Genomic DNA, 17,600 nt, shown 5'->3' with positions numbered 1-17,600 from the left:
TTATTCACCCTTGTGATAGAGCTGCTGGCTATAGCGCTGCGGACTTCAAAGAACTGGCGGGAGTTGATTCGGGGAGGGAGGAGCATCGGGTCTCACTTTATGCGGATGATCTGCTCCTGTATATTTCGGACCCACTAGAGGGGATGGGTGAGGTCATGCAGATTCTGAGGGACTTTGGTAATTTCTCAGGATACAAACTAAATGAGAAGAAAAGCGAGATGTTCGTGATCCAAGCTAATGGGCAGGAAAAGGGGCTGGGAGAGCTTCCATTGAAATTGGTCAAGAACAGCTTTCGGTATGTAGGGATACAGGTGGCTCGAAAGTGGGATGCCCTCCACAAGCTTAATCTTTCTCAGCTGGTAGAGCAGATGGAGGGGAACATTTGCAGCTACTATTGGGCGGCTAACATAGCCATGATTAGGAAATGGGTATTGGGGGAGGGGTCGACGTGGGAGCGGTAAGAGGCGGCCTCATGTAAAGGTACTGTAGCCATGTAAAATGGCTGACTCCCGATTAGAATGGCCAAACCCCGATTTAAAATGGCGAACGGAAGTGGCTGATGGGAAAATCAGCCAACAGGACTCAAACAGACAGCTGCAGGTAAAACAGTGTATTCACCTCTGGGGAAGCCAGACCGAATCGATACCTGCAGCTATCAACATAACAACACCCTAGCCATCTGAATATTAATCAGCAATCCCCGGGAACAATTGATACAAAATAGACACACAAAGCCAACCCAGACTTCTCAGCGCCAGCAGGAGCTGACACAGAGAGGTAAACGACCACCCCTCGATCAAGGAATCGCTCCAGCATTGGAGAATATCGAACCAAGTGATTGGGACCAAGTCCAATCACTTGGAACCGGGTACAAGGTCCGCCCCGAGAGGCGGGAAGCCCCTGGGGACTATAAGAATAGGGGCCAAGTTCAAATCGACCCTTCTTCTCCTCTCCGCACCCTTCAAGACCCTTCTGCAGAGAACGTAAGTTTTACTCCAACGATCGCTACGAGATAGGCACTCCTGACTATCGATCTGTACCAGCTTCTGAATCCCGCAGGCTCAGAACCCATTCAAAAGGCCATTTGTTTCCCTGACCTGGTGGGCCATTTCCAGAGTTAAGTATTGGCCTGTTAGTTGTAGGAAGTAGCTTAGAAGTAGAATTAATGTACAAGTATTAATTGCTGTATATAATAAATGAGCGTTGATTTAACTCTTACTAAGCGGTGTGTTGGATTATTAATCATTACTCGGACTTGAACCACGTGGCGGTATCAGAAAGATACCTGGCGACTCAAGAGCAAAGGTGACAGAATAACAGCAATTAAACTAAGGCTAAAACGAGCAACAGTACCAGCCTAGGGGCACTTGTAACGGCACCTCTGCCGTTCTCGCCAGCCCGCTACTCCTCTAGTACGGTGGTGGTGGCGGCATTAAAGATCTGGGGTCAGTGGAGAAGGCACAGGGGGTGGAGGGAGCCTCAGTCTGGACCGTGATACGTAATAATCACAGATTTGTCCCGGGCAAGATAGACGGAGGGTTTCAAAGCTGGCATAGCGCAGGCATTAAAAGGATTGGGGACCTGTTCATAGACAGGGCCTTTCCCAGCCTGAAAGCGCTCGAGGAGAAATTCAGTTTGCTCCCTGGAAACACTTTCAGATGCCTTCAGGTACGCGCCTTTCTGAAAAAAAACCAGGTGATATCATTCCCGCTGCTACCCCCACGCAGGATACAGGATAGGGTGGTCTCTGACACCTGGGTAGGGGAAGGTTTCGGACATCTACCGGGAACTTCAGGAGGCGGAGGAAGCCCCAGTAGAGGAGCTTAAGGGCAAATGGGAGGAGGAGCTAGGTGGGAAGCTGGATGCGGGCCTGTGGGCGGACGCCCTAAATAGGGTCAATTCTTCTTCATCATGTGCCAGGCTTAACTTAATCCAGTTTAAGGTGGTCCACCGCGCGCACATGACGGCAACCAGGATGAGCAAGCTCTTTGGGATTGAGGATAAATGTGCGAGGTGTGCGGGAAGCCCTGCAGATCATGTCCATATGTTCTGGGCATGCCCGGCTCTTAAGGGATTCTGGCAGGGTTTTGCTAAGGCAATGTCCAAGATCTTAGACACTCGGATGGTGCCGAGTCCAGAGATAGTGATCTTTGGTGTGTCAGACGATCCGGGAGTGCAGGAAGCGAAAGAGGCTGACGTATTGCCCTTTGCCTTCCTGGTAGCCCGGAGACGGATCCTTTTAATGTGGAGGGACTCGAAGCCCCTGAGTGTAGAGACCTGGGTTAGTGACATGGCTGGGTTTCTCAGTCTCGAGAAAATAAAGTTTGCCTTGAGAGGGTCCATGGCGGGGTTCTGTCGGAGGTGGCAGCCGTTCCTCGACTTTCTAGGGGAGCAGTAAAGGTCAGCAGCAGCAACTCGGCGGGAGTAATCGTTACGTTGTATTGTTCCTTTCTTTGCACATACGGTTAACATTTTTTTTTCTCTTTGTTCTGTTAATTGTTGTGTACGGTTATGCAAAAATTATGTTTTTAGACAAAATTTGAATAAAAATAATTAAAAAAAAAAAAAGAATGGTAGGGAAGAGCTTTCGGTATCTGGGAATCCAGGGAGGCACTGCACAAGTTAAACCTATCCCGGCTGGTAGAACAAATGGAAGGGGACTTTTAAGAGATGGGACATGCTCCCGCTATCACTGGCGGGGAGGGTACAGACCCTGAAAATGACGATCCTCCCCAGATTTCTGTTTGTCTTTCAGTGCCTTCCCATCTTCATCCAAAAGGCCTTTTTCAAGCGGGTGAATAAGGTTATTTTGGGCTTTGTGTGGGCGGATAAAACCCTGCGAGTGAAGAAAGTGTTGCTGGAGTGCAGTTAGGGAGAGGGTGGGTTGGTGCTGCCAAACTTCTGCAATTACTACTGGGTGGCTAATATAGCCATGATTAGGAAGTGGATCGTGGGGGAGGGGTCGCTGTGGATGGAGGCGGGCGGCGTCATGCAAAGACACAAGTTTGGGAGCACCGATAACGGCACCTCTTCCGTTCTCGCCGGCCCGATACTCCACAAGTCCAGTGATGGTGGCGGCTCTGAGAATCTGGGGGCAATGGAGGAGATATAAGAGAGTGGAGAGAGCATCGGTTTGGACCCCGATTTATAATAATCATCGGTTTGAACCGGGTAGGCTGGATGGTGGGTTCCGGAGATGGCAAAGGGCAGGAATTAGAAGGATGGGGGATCTATTTATAGACGGGAGCTTCCCCAGCTTGAAAGCCTTGGAGGATAAATTTGAATTGCCAGCGGGGAATGGGCTTAGGTATTTGCAGGTGCGAGACTTCCTGAGAAAGCAGATTCCGGCCTTTCCACTGCTGCCGCCCCGGGGGATACAGGATAGAGTAGGCTCCAGTACCTGGGTGGGAGAGGGGAAGGTATCAGATATTTACCAGGAGCTTTCGGAGGTGGAGGAAACTCCAGTGGAGGAGCTTAAGGGCAAGTGGGAGGACAAGCTAGGAGGAGAGATAGAGGCAGGTCTATGGGCGGATGCCCGAAGCAGGGTTAATACTTCCTCATCATGTGCCAGGCTTAGCCTGATACTATTTAAGGCAGTCCACCGGGCACACATGACAGTGGCTAGGGTGAGCAAGTTTTCCGGGGTAGAGGACAGGTGTACGAGGTGCGCGGGAAGCCTAGCAAATCATGTCCATATGTTTGAGCATGCCCGAAGCTTAGAGGGTTTTTGCAGGGTTTCGCTAAGGCAACGTCCACGGTACTAAAAACACGGGGGTGCCGAGTCCGGAGGTAGTGATCTTTGGAGTGTCGGAAGAGCTGGGAGTTCAGGGGCCAAAGAGGCTGACGTCTTGGCCTTTGCCTCCCTGGTAGCCTGGAGACAGATCTTGTTAACGTGGAGCGACTTGAAGCCCCCAAGTGTAGAGACCTGGGTTAGTGACATGGCTGGGTTTCTCAGTCTCGAGAAGATAGAAGTAGAATTCCAAGGTTGGGGGGGGGGGCCCGCCGGATTGTCGTTTTATGGTTGGGGTGTGTGAAGATTGGGCTCGGGCGGGGGGGGGGGGGGGGGGGGGGGGGGGGGGGGGGGGGGGTTATTTTAGCATGTTGATGTCATTGTTATTATTATAAAAACTTTCAAATTTTCAAATACCTTAATAAAAATATTTTTTTCAAAAGACAATGGTTTTGTGGTTATCTTTAGATTTTTAGTTCCAGAGATATTTATTGAATTTAAATTTCACCATCTGCCATGGCGGAATTCGAACCCGGGTCCCCAGAGCATGACTCTTCGTCTCTGGATTACTAGTCCAATGATAGAACCACTACACTACCGCCTCCCCATTAGTTAAAGGAACAGAGATTCTTACAGAGACAGGCTTGAGGTAATTTCAGACAAACCATGGCCTGGTTTGTTCAGTTTGTCACAATACTTAATTACTGCTGCTAGCCAAATCAATCTTACAGCGACTCCAGAAGCTGTCGGCCAAATGGATGTCGTGCCCACGGTGTTTCTATGTCGGGGTCCGGATGGGGACTGAGGAAGGAGTCTGTAGCAACAGCAGCCAGAGACCAAACCTAAAACACAAGGAAATATATATGAAATTAGTATGTGCTGAGGAACAGGAAAATGTAGAGCCATGCTCTGGAATGCGCCAGTGAGAACAGGATTAGTTAGTCTGGCAACCAGTTAACTGGTTGAACTGAATAAAAAAAATCAAACCATTTTTCCACTTTATTATATATAATCAGAGATTCTAAGCTAACGGCTTCCACATTATGGACCCCATAATGTTGGCTGTTGTGTCTGTAGGTTAAAAAATAAATGAAGGAATCAAGGTGAAAATCCACGGTGAGATTATCTTTTAAAGAGCAGGTGTCCTGCCAACATTGAACCCTTTAACACCATCACCAATTCAGTTTAGCTGTTCATTTATCTCATTGCTGTTTGTGGAATCTTACTGTGATTAAACTGGCTGCTGTGTTTGCCCACATTACAAGAATGACAATAATTCCAGAAAGTAACAAACTGGCTGTGAAGTGATCTGGGAGGATCTGAGGACATAAAATGGACTATATGAATGCAATTTTGTTCTTTCTCAAGGATGGTCTATTAACGTATCGATGGAGCAAAAGGACAAGGCAGGACAGTTCTACAACTATTAGAGATTAAATTACTTAAATTGAGGGATTGGCTGTTAGCGTGTTGGTGCTTCAATTAACTCCATCAGAGTAGGTAACTGAAATGATTCATGGCTGTCACAGGAGCTCTTTGATTGGCACCAGGATACTGGGAGGTGCCAAGTAGAAGGCTCTACCTTTGGGTGTGAGTCAGAGATATATGGGGAACGCTTTAATTGCCTCAATGAGCTTGTCAAATAATCACCCAATCGTTATAGGCCAGTTTTGAATTTTGTGTGATTCGAACAGTTTCACTTTCCCAGATTAAAAGGAAACCACGAAAGGAATGCAAACGTCCTATGTGTAAACCAACAACTTTTATAAAACACAATGGATAATTGAAACTATAAAGAATGGTGAGATGTGGGGGAGGGGGTGTCCATTTCAGGCTTCCAAGCATGGGCTTGGTAGACATGCCAGTGCTTTTCTATCCGTTAGAATTAGTGAGCAGTGCACCGCAGGCTGAGAATTCAGGATTTCCTGATATGTGCTTCCAGTATATTGCCTGGGGATGCAGAAGTGGGAAATCTCTCCACAGTCCTTACTTTGACATACATAAATGTGCTGGGTCGGGCGCGCGCCCTCTCTCTCCGCCATCTTGTCGGCGGCTCAGGTTTTCCGGTCCACGGTGAGTGAGGGTACAATTGGAGCCGCATCTCCGCCATCCTCAGCATCTCCCCCCCGCCCCCCCCCCCCCCTGGGCAAAGTGCCATCCCACACGGCCCAGCCTAACACTCACCCTCTCCTTTATATTGCAGCAGGAAACCGCCCTGATCCGGCACAGCAAGCAGCACAATGGCCGAGGAATGCATAACTGCAGCGGTGTCATGGATGTTAACACAGTTCTTCAGGAAGTGCTTAAAACCGCATACATTCACAATGGCTTGTGTTGTGGTCTCGGGAAGCTGTCAAGGTGCTGGGCAAACGACAAGCTCACTTGTGTGTCCTGGCAGGCAATTGTGATGAGGCACAGTATGTTAAATTGGTAGAGGCACTCTGTGCAGAGCATCAGATCAACCTGTTTAAGGTTGATGACAACAAAAAACTTGGTGAATGGGTAGGCCTGTGCAAAATAGACCAAGAAGGAAAACCTCGCAAAGTTGTAGGCTGCAGCTGTGTTGTTGTCAAGGATTATGGCAAAGACTCACACGTCAAGGATGTCATTGACAACTATATCAGAGGAAAGTGATGTGTTTCATAAATAAAAACAAAAACTAATTTTATGACTCAAAAAAAAAATGTGCTGGGTCAGTGAGTTGTATCCAACAGCAGGTAGCTAACAGTGTCAGTAATAAAACAGGGGTGTTAGAGACAATATGGTCTGGAGTACTGCGACATAGCTACAGAAAAAAAACATGATTGGAATTAATCACTGCAGGGCGTTGCATATCCAGAAATGATAAGAGGATGAAAAGGGTCAATGGAGTAGCTGTATTCAATAGAGATAACATATGTCGGTTTATTAAAAAAAATGTGATACAACCAATAGAAATAAAATCCATTTATTTTATGGCATAAAGGGTGGCACAGTGGTTAGCACTGCTGCCTCACGGCACCTAACCAAGGTTCAATACAAGTTGAGCACAACTTCTCCACTTTACAATTCCATTTCTCTAGAAATAAACTTTAGTTCCTGATTTGCTTTTTTTAAATGGCCTTATTAACCTGCATCGCTACTTCTATTGTAGAAGTATTTGCACTCCTAGATTCTCTTGCTCCTCTTTCCCTTTTATATTCTTATTTTCAAAAAAGTATTAGACTTCTTTATTTTTCTTACCAAATGTTACACTCAGTTATCTTTATTGAAATCCATGTGCTAATTATGTGCCTATTTTCATATTTGCTAATATCTTCCTGTGATTTACTGTGATCCTCCTCGGTGGCAATGAACCCCAACAAAAAAGGAAATCTGGTGTCATTCTCAAATTTAGAAATTGTGTTTCTGATTCCAAAATTAGCATCGTTAATATAAATTGTGAACAACTGTCAGCCCAACACTGAGCTTGGTGGGTCCCCACATCCAGCCTTCTGCCAATCCGAATAGCTACCTATTGTCTCTGCTCTGTGGTAGCCTGATACTTTCCATTTTACAACTTGTCCTGTGATTCTGTATGCTCTAAATGTGTCCATTAGTCTGTTATGTGGTACCTTAACAAAGGCCATATGGAAACCTATACATATGGTAACTACTGTACTAACCTAGCCTACTCCTCTGCCTCTTCAAATAATCCAGTTAAGTTAATCAAGTGTAGGGTGGCACAGTGGTTTGCGCTGCTGACTCATGGCGCTGATAACTGTAACATTTTGGAAATAAAAAGAAAGAAATCTCGGGCGGGATTCTCCCAACGGGCGACTAAGTGCAGGTGCCAGACTAAAAACAGGAGTGTTTTACTCCAGCGTCGGCGCCTGTTCCGGGACCCCATTCTGCGCCCCACAGGGGGCTAGGACAGCGCTGGAGCGACCTCTGCCTCCCCAGCTGCCGATCCCGGCCTGAACCCGGCGCCGCGGGGTCTGCACATGCGCAGTTGAGCCAGCCCCAACTAGCGCATGCGCAGTTGAGACGACACCAACTAGTGCATGCGCAGTGGTCTTCTTCCCCGCGGCAGCCCCGACACCAAATGGCGCAGGGCTACAGGACCCAGCGGAGGAAAGGAGGCCGGGGGGGCAGAGAGGCCGGCCCGCCGACTGGTGGGCCCCGATCGCGGGACAAGCCACTACAGAGGACCCCCCCCCCCCCACAGGCCGCTCCCAGACCCTTCAACGCTGAGGTCCCGCCGGCCCACAGCAGGTTAGAACGGCGCCGGTGGGGCTCGACTTTTGTTGACGGCCGCTCGGCCCATCGGGCCCGAGAATCGGCGTGCCGGCCCGTGCCGGAGAGTCGGCGCATACCCCGACCGGCGCCGCGCCGACCACACCGGCACAGATTCTCCACATTGCAGAGAATTGCGTCAGGGCGGCATGGCGCGATTCGGAGAATTCCACCCCTCATATTTTTGGGAAAATAAGAATCTAAAAGGAAGAGAGGAGCAAGAGGATCTGGGAGTACAAATATACAAGCCAACAGAAGTAGCGATGCAGGTTAATGTCATTTTAAAAAAGCAAACCAGGAACTAAAGAACTACTAGAAGTATGTGGAGGCTTTAGAGAGGGTGCAGAAGAGATTTACCAGTATGTTGCCTGGTATGGAGGGCATTAGCTATGAGGAGAGGTTGAATAAACTCGGTTTGTTCTCACTGGAACGACGGAGGTTCTACAAAATTATGAGGGGCATAGACAGAGTGGATAGTCAGAGGCTTTTTCCCAGGGTAGAGGGGTCAATTACTAGGGGGCATAGGTTTAAGGTGCGAGCGGCAAGGTTTAGAGGAGATGTACGAGGCAAGTTTTTTTTTTTTTTTTTTTATACACAGAGGGTAGTGGGTGCCTGGAACTCGCTGCCAGAGGTGGGGTAGAAGCAGGGACGATAGTGATGGTTAAGGGGCATCTTGACAAATAATTAAACAAGATGGAAATAGAGGGATACGGACCCTGGAAGTGTAGAAGATTTTAGTTTAGACGGGCAGCATGGTCGGCACAGGCTTGGCGGGCAGAAGGGCCTGTTCCTATGCTGTACTTTTCTTTGTTCTTTGTTCTAAAGTTTATTTCTAGAGAAATAGAATTGAAAAGTGGAGAAGTTATGCTCAACTTGTATTGAACCTTGGTTAGGCCATATTTGGAGTTAGCTTGTTATCCTCCTTGTCTCGGTTGGGACGCAATAGTGTTCCCCCATCGGGCCCCGACTTCTGCGGTGGTTTGTGCCTCCATCACTTCTAGTTCAGTTACTACAGTCCTATGCCATGTTGTTTTGTCCTGCCCCTTTAACCTCTGCATCTCTCTGGTAACTTATGCTGTCTCTGATATTTCATATTTCAAAACTTACTGTTATTTTGTGCCCCAGAAAACTCCTCATTGAGCTCCTGATTTCCCTGGCTGGGATTTCACCCGAAGTCATATTGCCAGTGTGTTAGCTGAAGTTCCCTATTGGGTCCTGAGATGTTGTTGCGGCATTTAGCGTAGTTTCTGTAATTTGAGTTGTTGGCCAACGACCAACCTGGTGGATCAGTTGTTGTGTTAGTCCGGCCCCTCACCTGAAGCTTGCCTGGCATAATTAAACCTGCCAGGGGCCGAAACCCCACTGGTGTAGCTCCTAGGTACCCAGGGGCTCGCAAGGCTCCCCACCACAAGGTCACAGCATACAATGAAGACATTTGGAGTACCTGATACTATTTTGGTCACCATATTAAAGAAAGACTTAGGGACACCAGAGAGGTTGCAAAAGGATTTCACAAGGATGATGTCAGAAATGTGAGAGTAAACAAATGAGGAAAGGATAAACATAAGTTGTTACAGGGCAGGAGGATGACATTCGGCCCATCGTGTCTGGATGTCAATTTCTCAAGAGAATCCCGAGGGGTTACCTAATTTAAGTCTTTAAAATTATTAAAGGTTTTGATAAAATAGACACAGCCCACATTTCTATGTTTGGGGAAGAGAAAAACTGAAAGCCATCAATATAAGATAGTCACAAAATAAAATGGGGAATTTAGGAGAGTAATGAGAATGTGGTAACCTGCTACCACAGGGAGTGGTTGAGGCAAATAGTGCTAATGCAGTGAAGAAGAAGCTAGATAAGTAGCTGAGAGAATAGGGAGTAGAGGGTTATGCTGATAATGTTAGATGGCAGGAGACTTGAACAGAGCATGTCAACAAATGGTCTGTTTCAGTGCTGTATATTCTATCTAAATCTGTGAGGCGACTGAAACTGACCCAAAAGTCAAATACATCCCAATAGCTTTCCCCAATCTCATAACCAACTACTCATCTTCAATCAGAAATCCTCTTCTCCTCGGACTTCCTTCACATCTTTGTAGATAGAATAACAGAATAGGATCAGTACCTGTACAAGGTCTCGTCGTCCAACTGACAGAGCTGCTGCAGCATTCTTCTGGCACGTATCCTGGATATCATTCACATTCAGTCTGAAAGGTAAAAGAGGGAAACTAAATAAAATAAAATAAAAGTATAATTTTGCCCTTTAAAAAAGTTTGACAGTTACATGGGCAGGGTGGGTATAGAGGGATATGGGCCAAATGCGGGCAAGTGGGACTGGTTTAATGATAGAAACTGGGCATGGGCCAGCTGGGCCTGTTTCGATGCTGTAAACATCTATGACTCTCTGATGTCCGAGATACAAAAAGCACAGTCCTCGGGGGTTTTACATCAGATCTGCCTCAGCCCAAACTGTTGGGATCATAAAAACCTGACTTTCCATTTTGGAATCTCCTAATTATTGTCAATGGGGTCAAAAGGAGAATCCATTTACTATTCAACGTAATGGTGAATGTGCCTCAAACACTCACATGTACAATTCACCCAGTGCTTTGTGCACAGGAAGGAGGCAGGAGATGTCTTGGATGATGACTTTTCCTGCAGCTTTGATTGGGCGGTTGTTTGAGTCCGTGCCTTCTCGTTTTCCTTTCCATCGACGCGATTTCTGTGAACAGGAAAAGTTTCCTAGTTTTTGTTGCTCTGTCAGTTCTGTTGGGGGGGGGGGGGGGGGGGGGGGTTATTCTAGCGGATCTGATTTAAGCAAAATTATCAATGTAAGCAAAATTATCATAAATTAGAGAACTGTAGTTTTGAAGGGAGAGAATCAAGTTATTTTACTCTAGTTTAGTTAAACCCACATATATTATGGATTTTATTTTGTGGGTTCCTCAGTTAGCTGCACTGACATCTTTAACAAGGTTTACAATTATGGAGACAATTCCACATCTGACCCAAATGAAATCATTGCTGTGCTCTCATAAGACTTTCTTTGAATTTTCGGTGTCCAGTATAGGGCTCATAGCTGAAGACTAAGCACTGGCGAGTCTACAAACTAAATGGTCCATTATCCCATGCATCCTGCAGAATTATTAGGACATACGCAGAAGTGTCTATACACACACAGCTCACAAGCTACCTGCCAAATAGAAAGATTTTGCTGTTGACAGTGTTTACCTGAAGTCCACAACAGTCCAAACTGGTCAATGGCAAACCAAAAATCTAGTTAACAGCTTAATATTGGTACAGTGTTTGTAGTTATCTAAACCACATATACAACAATCAGCCTCTCACTCGGTGATCCAAACTAATCGCAATCAAACTGAAGTAACAGCACTGGAAGACATTGAAAAGTAAACAAATCAAGCACAAAGCTTATTAAAGAAATGAAATCCTAATCTCTAGATGTGGAATAGACATGTATAGTTTGTAAGTTGTTATTAAAAGACATGAACTTGCAGGTTACATGTGGAGTTGTTATACTTTGCCAGTTATACAATGTAAAGCAGTATATTGAACAAGTCACCATGATTCTTGTATCATCAGTTGCGATTTGATCACTGTCTTCATCAGGAATTGGAAGCACTGGTGTATACTGGTGGACGAAGTGTTGGTTTGTGCATGCTGGTTATCAGAAACAGGATGAAGGATGAAGTGCGTGTCTGTGTACAAAGGACACTGTATATGACTGACTGTGACACTTCAGCCCTCCTCTTCTTCAGCATCTGACATCTTACTAATGTCAACTCCCTTCCAACACCTCTCCTTAGATACCTTGTAGCTGAAGGATCTATCCCTTTCTCTTCCTCACCTGCATGAAGCCCAAGAGTGACATAATATCCAATAATGAGAGAAGCTTGCACACTGTGCCTGTGTCACCGACTTTTCACCACTTCCTTTAGCTGTCTTTGCACTTGTTCGATCTCCAAATTCCAATCATTATTTCCTTCAGAGCAGAATCAGGAAGAAGCCATTGTCTTTAACTCCAACACGAAAGATTTAATTCCTTCCCTTGCCCAGCTGCGGTGTTAGATTCAACCTGGAAGTTTGCAATCTTGATCTCCTCATAATCCTGAGCTTTGTTTTAGAGTCTATATCCTCCTTTTTACAAAGACTACTTACTGCCAACTCTAACATTGCTTTCTTCCACTTCCCTTTCCACTGAATATACGCCTGCAGACTCAATCATTCTAACAATCTCTGTGCTGACCTCCTCTACAAATTTCAAAACATACACACAACACACATGGGTTGCACGGTAGCAGAGTGGTTAGCACTGTTGCTTCACAGCTCCAGGGTTCAATTCCCGCTTGGGTCACTGTCTGTGCGGAGTCTGCATGTTCTTCCCGTGTCTGCGTGGGTTTTCCGGGTGCTCCGGTTTCCTACCACAAGTCCTGAAACACGTGCTTGTTAGGTGAATTGGACATTCTGAATTCTCCCTCTGTGTACCCGAACAGGCGCCGGAGTGTGGCGATCAGGGGATTTTGACAGTGTTAATGCAAGTCTACTTGTGACAATAATTAAAATTATAAAGATAAAAATTACATGTCCCATGTTGATTCCCAATCATACTTTACCTGATGTCTCTCTCTGTCTGACATGACCAATAGGAATCTCCTAAGCCAGCATCTTAAATTCAAAATCATCCAAGTCATGATATGTCTCAGGGGCTCATATGATCCTCTGGGGCTGGTTTAGCACAGGGCTAAATCGCTGGCTTTGAAAGCAGACCCTGTAAGGCCAGCAGCACGGTTCAATTCCCGTACCAGCCTCCCCGAACAGGCGCTGAAATGTGGCGACTTGGGGCTTTTCACAGTAACTTAATTGGAAGCCTACTTGTGACAATAGGCGATTTTAATTTAATTTAATTTCATATCAACACTGATCTTCAATCCTATATTAGGACTCTAAACTCTTTTGTTCCTCTTGTGCATCCCCTACTTCTCGCTCAACAATAGGTAGCAGGGTCTTCATCGAACTAGGTTCTACTCTCTGTACTACCCTCCTTAAAACTCCCTGCCTTTTCCACCTTACACTTGCACTCCTCCTGATAAAACTATGAAAGAACCCATCCCTTCACAAAGCCTTTGATTTACCTCCTGGTCTCTCCTTCCTTGGTTTGGTTGTCATTTTACTCGCAGCTTTCTGTGAAATTTCTTGGGACAGTTTTTATATTAAAATAACTACAACAATGCAACTGATTGCTCTGCTGCTAGGAAGAGAATGTATTGTGTGCACCAGCATTGTTTTTTAGGATGATGATGTAGGGATGGGGTGTGTGTGCTGGTTGAAGTGGAGGTAGGAATGGTGTGTACAATAGTTATTAGAAAGAGGATGAAGGGTTGGAATGTGTGTCCTTATGATCAAAAGGAGGATGCAGGAATGGAATGTATATCCTGGTTACTAGGAAAATGAGAGATGAGTATGTTTTTTAAGGAATAAGATACAGCGATTATGTACACATAAACAAGTTGATTTTGAGAAGATTCAGGAATAGTGTGCATCTGTGCAAGTGCACTGGTTGTTACAAGACCTTACATTGATGAGTGCATAAGGAATGAGGAATGCAGGGATGGGGTGGCACAATGGTTAGCACTGCTGTCTCACAGCGCCAGGGACTCAAGTTCAATTTTGGCCTTGGGTGATTATCTGTGTCGAGTTTGCACATCCTCCTGGTGTCTGCGTGTGCATCCTCCGGGTGCTCCAGTTTTCCAGTTTCCTCCCACAGGCCAAAAGACGTACAGGTTAGGTGGATTGGCTGTGGTAAATTGCCCCTTCGAGTCCAAGGATGTGTAGATTAGGTGGGGTTACAGGGATAGGGCGAGAAGTCAGCCGAGGTAGGGTGCTCTTTCAAAGGGTTGGTGCAGACTCGACGGGCCAAATGGCCTCCTTCTGGCGAGGGCATAGCAGACAGAGAGTAGCATTGGAAGGGTGCTTTCCTGATTGGAGGGCTATGACTAGTGGTGTTCCGTAGGGTTCAGTGCTGGGACCTTTGCTGTTGTAGTATATATAAATGATTTGTAGGAAAATGTAACTGGTCTGATTAGTAAGTTTGCAGACGACACAAAGGTTGGTGGAATTGCGGACAACGATGATGACTGTCAGAGGAAACAGCAGGATTTAGATCATTTGGAGACTTGGGCGGAGAGATGGCAGATGGGAGTTTAATCCGGACAAATGGGAGGTAATGCATTTTGGAAGGTCTAATGCAGGTAGGGAATATACAGTTAATGGTAGAACCCTCAAGAGTATTGACAGTTAGAGAGATTTTGGTGTACAGGTCCACAGGTCACTGAAAGGGGAACACAGGTGGAGAAGGTAGTCAAGAAGGCATACGGCATGCTTGCCTTCATTGGCCGGGGCATTGAGTATAAAAATTGACAAGTCATGATGCAGCTGTATAGAACCTTAGTTGGCCACACTTGGAGTATTGTGTTCAATTCTGGTCGCCACACTACCAGAAGGATGTGGAGGCTTTAGAGAGGATGCAGAAGAGATTTACCAGGATGTTGCCTGGTATGGTGGGCAATAGCTATGAGGAGAGGTTGAATAAACTTGGTTTGTTCTCACTGGAACAAAGGAGGTTGAGGGACGACCTGATAGAGATCTACAAAATTATGAGGGGCATAAACAGAGTGGATAGTCAGAGACTTTTTCCCAGGGTAGAGGGGTCAATTACTAGGGGGCATAAGTTTAAGGTGCGAGGGGCAAGGTTTAAAGGCGATGTACAGGGTAACTTTTTTACACAGAGGGTAGTGGGTGCCTGGAACGCGCTGCCGGAGGAGGTGGTGGAGCAGGAACGTTAGTGACGTTTTAAGGGGCATCTTGACAAATACATGAATAGGATGGGAATAGAGGGATACGGACCCCGGAAGTGTAGAAGATTTCAGTTTAGACGGGCAGCATGGTCGGCGCAGGCGTGGAGGGCCGAAGGGCCTGTTCCTGTGCTGTACTTTTCTTGGTTCTTTGTTCTGCTCTGTAGGAATTCTATGCCATGGTTATGCAAATGTGGTGTGGATTAATGTAAAGGTTTCTGAACAAGAAATATAATGGGGAAAAATTGGATTTATATAGTGTCCTCCAGTATAAAAACACAATGTCCAAGTACTTCGCAAGTGTTACAATACTGTCAAGATAATGACCAGATAGTGTTTTTTAGTGACACTGGTTGAAGGATAAATACTGGCCAGGACACCAGGAAGAGCTCCCCTGTTCTTCATTGAATAGTGCCATAGATGTTTTTAATCTAACATGAGCTGTAGACAAAACTTTAGTTTAACATCTCTTCTGCATCTCTCACAATGCTGCATTCCCCTCAGCACTGGAACAAAGCATCAGACTTAATTACGTGCTTAAGTCATTGGAGTGCGACTTGAAAACACAACTTCGCTATCAGAAGTGAGAGAAGCCGAAATTAAGGCCCATTCAGACCCACCAAAGTCTTTATTTATCCCTCAATCAACATCACAAAATTAGATTGTGTGTTCATTATCACATTGCTGTTTGTGAAGCTTGCGGTGTGCAAACCGGATGCCGCATTTCTGACATTAGAACAGTGGCTACACTTCAAAACTACTTACTTGGTTGTAAAAACACTTTGAGAGGCCCAGTGGTCATGAAAAACACGATATAAACACAAGTTCATTTTTGATCAATTATTCACTGTCATCAAGTTTGTTTTTTTTAACCAATGATGCTCTACAATGCAGTTCATGAGGGAATCATCACTGTTTCAGCAACCACTTGCTGAAGTAGGACTGACTGCTCGGCTCACAGTTTATGAGAAAATAGCAATGATCGGGGAGTTAGCTCACTTCCATGCATAGGTTCTATGTAAGGAAGACAACAAAATGTACATCACAACAGGTTCATTGCTACAATATATGAAACGTTTATGAAGTCATTACTATCAGTCCAGGTTGGCTCATGGCAGCTTTATTTCATGTGGCTTGGCCAAATGGATAGTACCTCCAAGGACGTGATGATCTTTACAAACTAATTTGAGAACTATAGAGACTGCCAAAGTGGAGAAAAAAGGAAGTTACTATTTACAGAGATGTGTAGATTAACAGGATTTCTGCAAGTGTTAAGACAGATTTGGCAAAACTCCAGAAATTGTGCTGATCTCCCACCCTACCACACTGGTACTACATGCTGCAGAGAAGACATTTCACCATCCCAGCACGTGAAGTATGCTACCCAACTCACGAAAAGCCCTATCAGTGTCTACCAAGAACACAAATTGGCATCAAGACTGCCCCTTCAACAGAGGTACCCAGTCATCTCAGTCTGTCCAACAGATGTCCTTAGAAGCACAGAAACGAACAGGCTGGACTGGAGTAGAAAATGCACCAGTTTCTTCTAACTGTATTAAAAAGTTTCATGGAGCAAAGCTCTGTGCTTTCTTAAGTAAAGCATTAGCAACATTAGCAGAACAGTGCACACAACAATGGGTGGCACGATGGCACAGTAATTAGCACTGCTGCTCACAGCATCAGGGACCCAGGTTCAATTCCGCCCTTGGGTGACTGTGGAGTTTGCACGTTCTCCCCATGCCTGCATGGGTTTCCTCCGGCTGCTCTGGTTTCCTCCCACAATCCAAAGATGGGCAGGTTAGGTGGATTGGCCATGCTAAATTGCCCCATAGTGTCTACAGGTTAGATGGAGTTATGGGGTAAGGATAGGGTAGGGTGTTCTTTCGGAGGGTCGGTTCAGACTTGATGGGCCGAATGACCTCCTCCTGCACTGTAGGGATTCTATGATATCTACCCATTTTCTCCAATGATTTGATAAGCGCAAAGGCAGCCATTTTTCACAGTGCAGTGAGTGAAACACTGGTCATGCCAACTACTGCATGTAAGCTTGCAACTGTCATTTTAGCCACTAATAAATTCTATTGGAACACATGTGCAAGGCTCATGGAAGCTGTCACACAAAGAAGCAAAGAGAATGAAGGGTTGTCTTGCAAGCCAAACTTAATTGCTTTACTGAGGCACATGGAGTAGCCTAGTCATCTGGATTAACACGGCACAGAAATGCTCCTGTAATTTGTGAATGAAACAACATTAAAAAGCTGCACATATACTCAAGCCCAGCTCCCGGTCAGTGGCATGCACATTGTGCGGAGTTGCTTAGCCATTAGTAACCATCTAGTGAAATTAAAATTGCATAAAGTAACATTCATGTGGACAGCAGGGACTGCTTTGAACTGCCCAAGGGATGTGAGATGGCCAGCTGCACCCTATCTCAGATCGATCAAGAAAACAAATAATAATTCACAAAGACTAGGAATTTCTAATTGTACTGAATTTGGTGATCTTAACCTGGGTAGAAGGTGAGCTGTTACAATTGTCCTCAGCAAACCTTGAAATTACATTTCAGCCAGGGTTCCTGCCCAAAGTCTATGAATGACTCCGATGGCAGTAACTCAACCCTGGATGTCAGATGCGAGCCCACTTCTTACAGAATATTCATGAGGTCGAGAGTTGCTTATGCTCATGAAACGTGCTGCCCCATCCCAAGCACGGGCCAGTGACTTTAGAAGTTGAACCAAAATAAAACGG

General features: G+C 45.7%; 1 protein-coding gene across 6 annotated transcripts in view; it reads right to left on the bottom strand.

Annotated features, from left to right (window-relative positions):
- wdr59 (WD repeat domain 59) overlaps positions 1-17,600 on the bottom strand; it is a 129,951-nt gene that overhangs the window by 25,393 nt on the left and 86,958 nt on the right. For all 6 annotated transcript variants that reach the window (XM_072518501.1, XM_072518497.1, XM_072518499.1 and 3 more), the window contains 3 exons: positions 10,572-10,705; positions 10,109-10,190; positions 4,460-4,572 (listed from right to left, as the gene is read on the bottom strand). In XM_072518501.1, coding sequence (XP_072374602.1) covers positions 4,460-4,572; positions 10,109-10,190; positions 10,572-10,705 — 329 coding nt within the window. The remainder of the gene's footprint in view (positions 1-4,459; positions 4,573-10,108; positions 10,191-10,571; positions 10,706-17,600) is intronic.

The sequence above is a fragment of the Scyliorhinus torazame genome, chromosome 10 (assembly GCF_047496885.1).
Source record: "Scyliorhinus torazame isolate Kashiwa2021f chromosome 10, sScyTor2.1, whole genome shotgun sequence".
NCBI lineage: Eukaryota > Metazoa > Chordata > Chondrichthyes > Carcharhiniformes > Scyliorhinidae > Scyliorhinus > Scyliorhinus torazame.
This window is presented reverse-complemented; position numbering and strand designations above follow the sequence as displayed.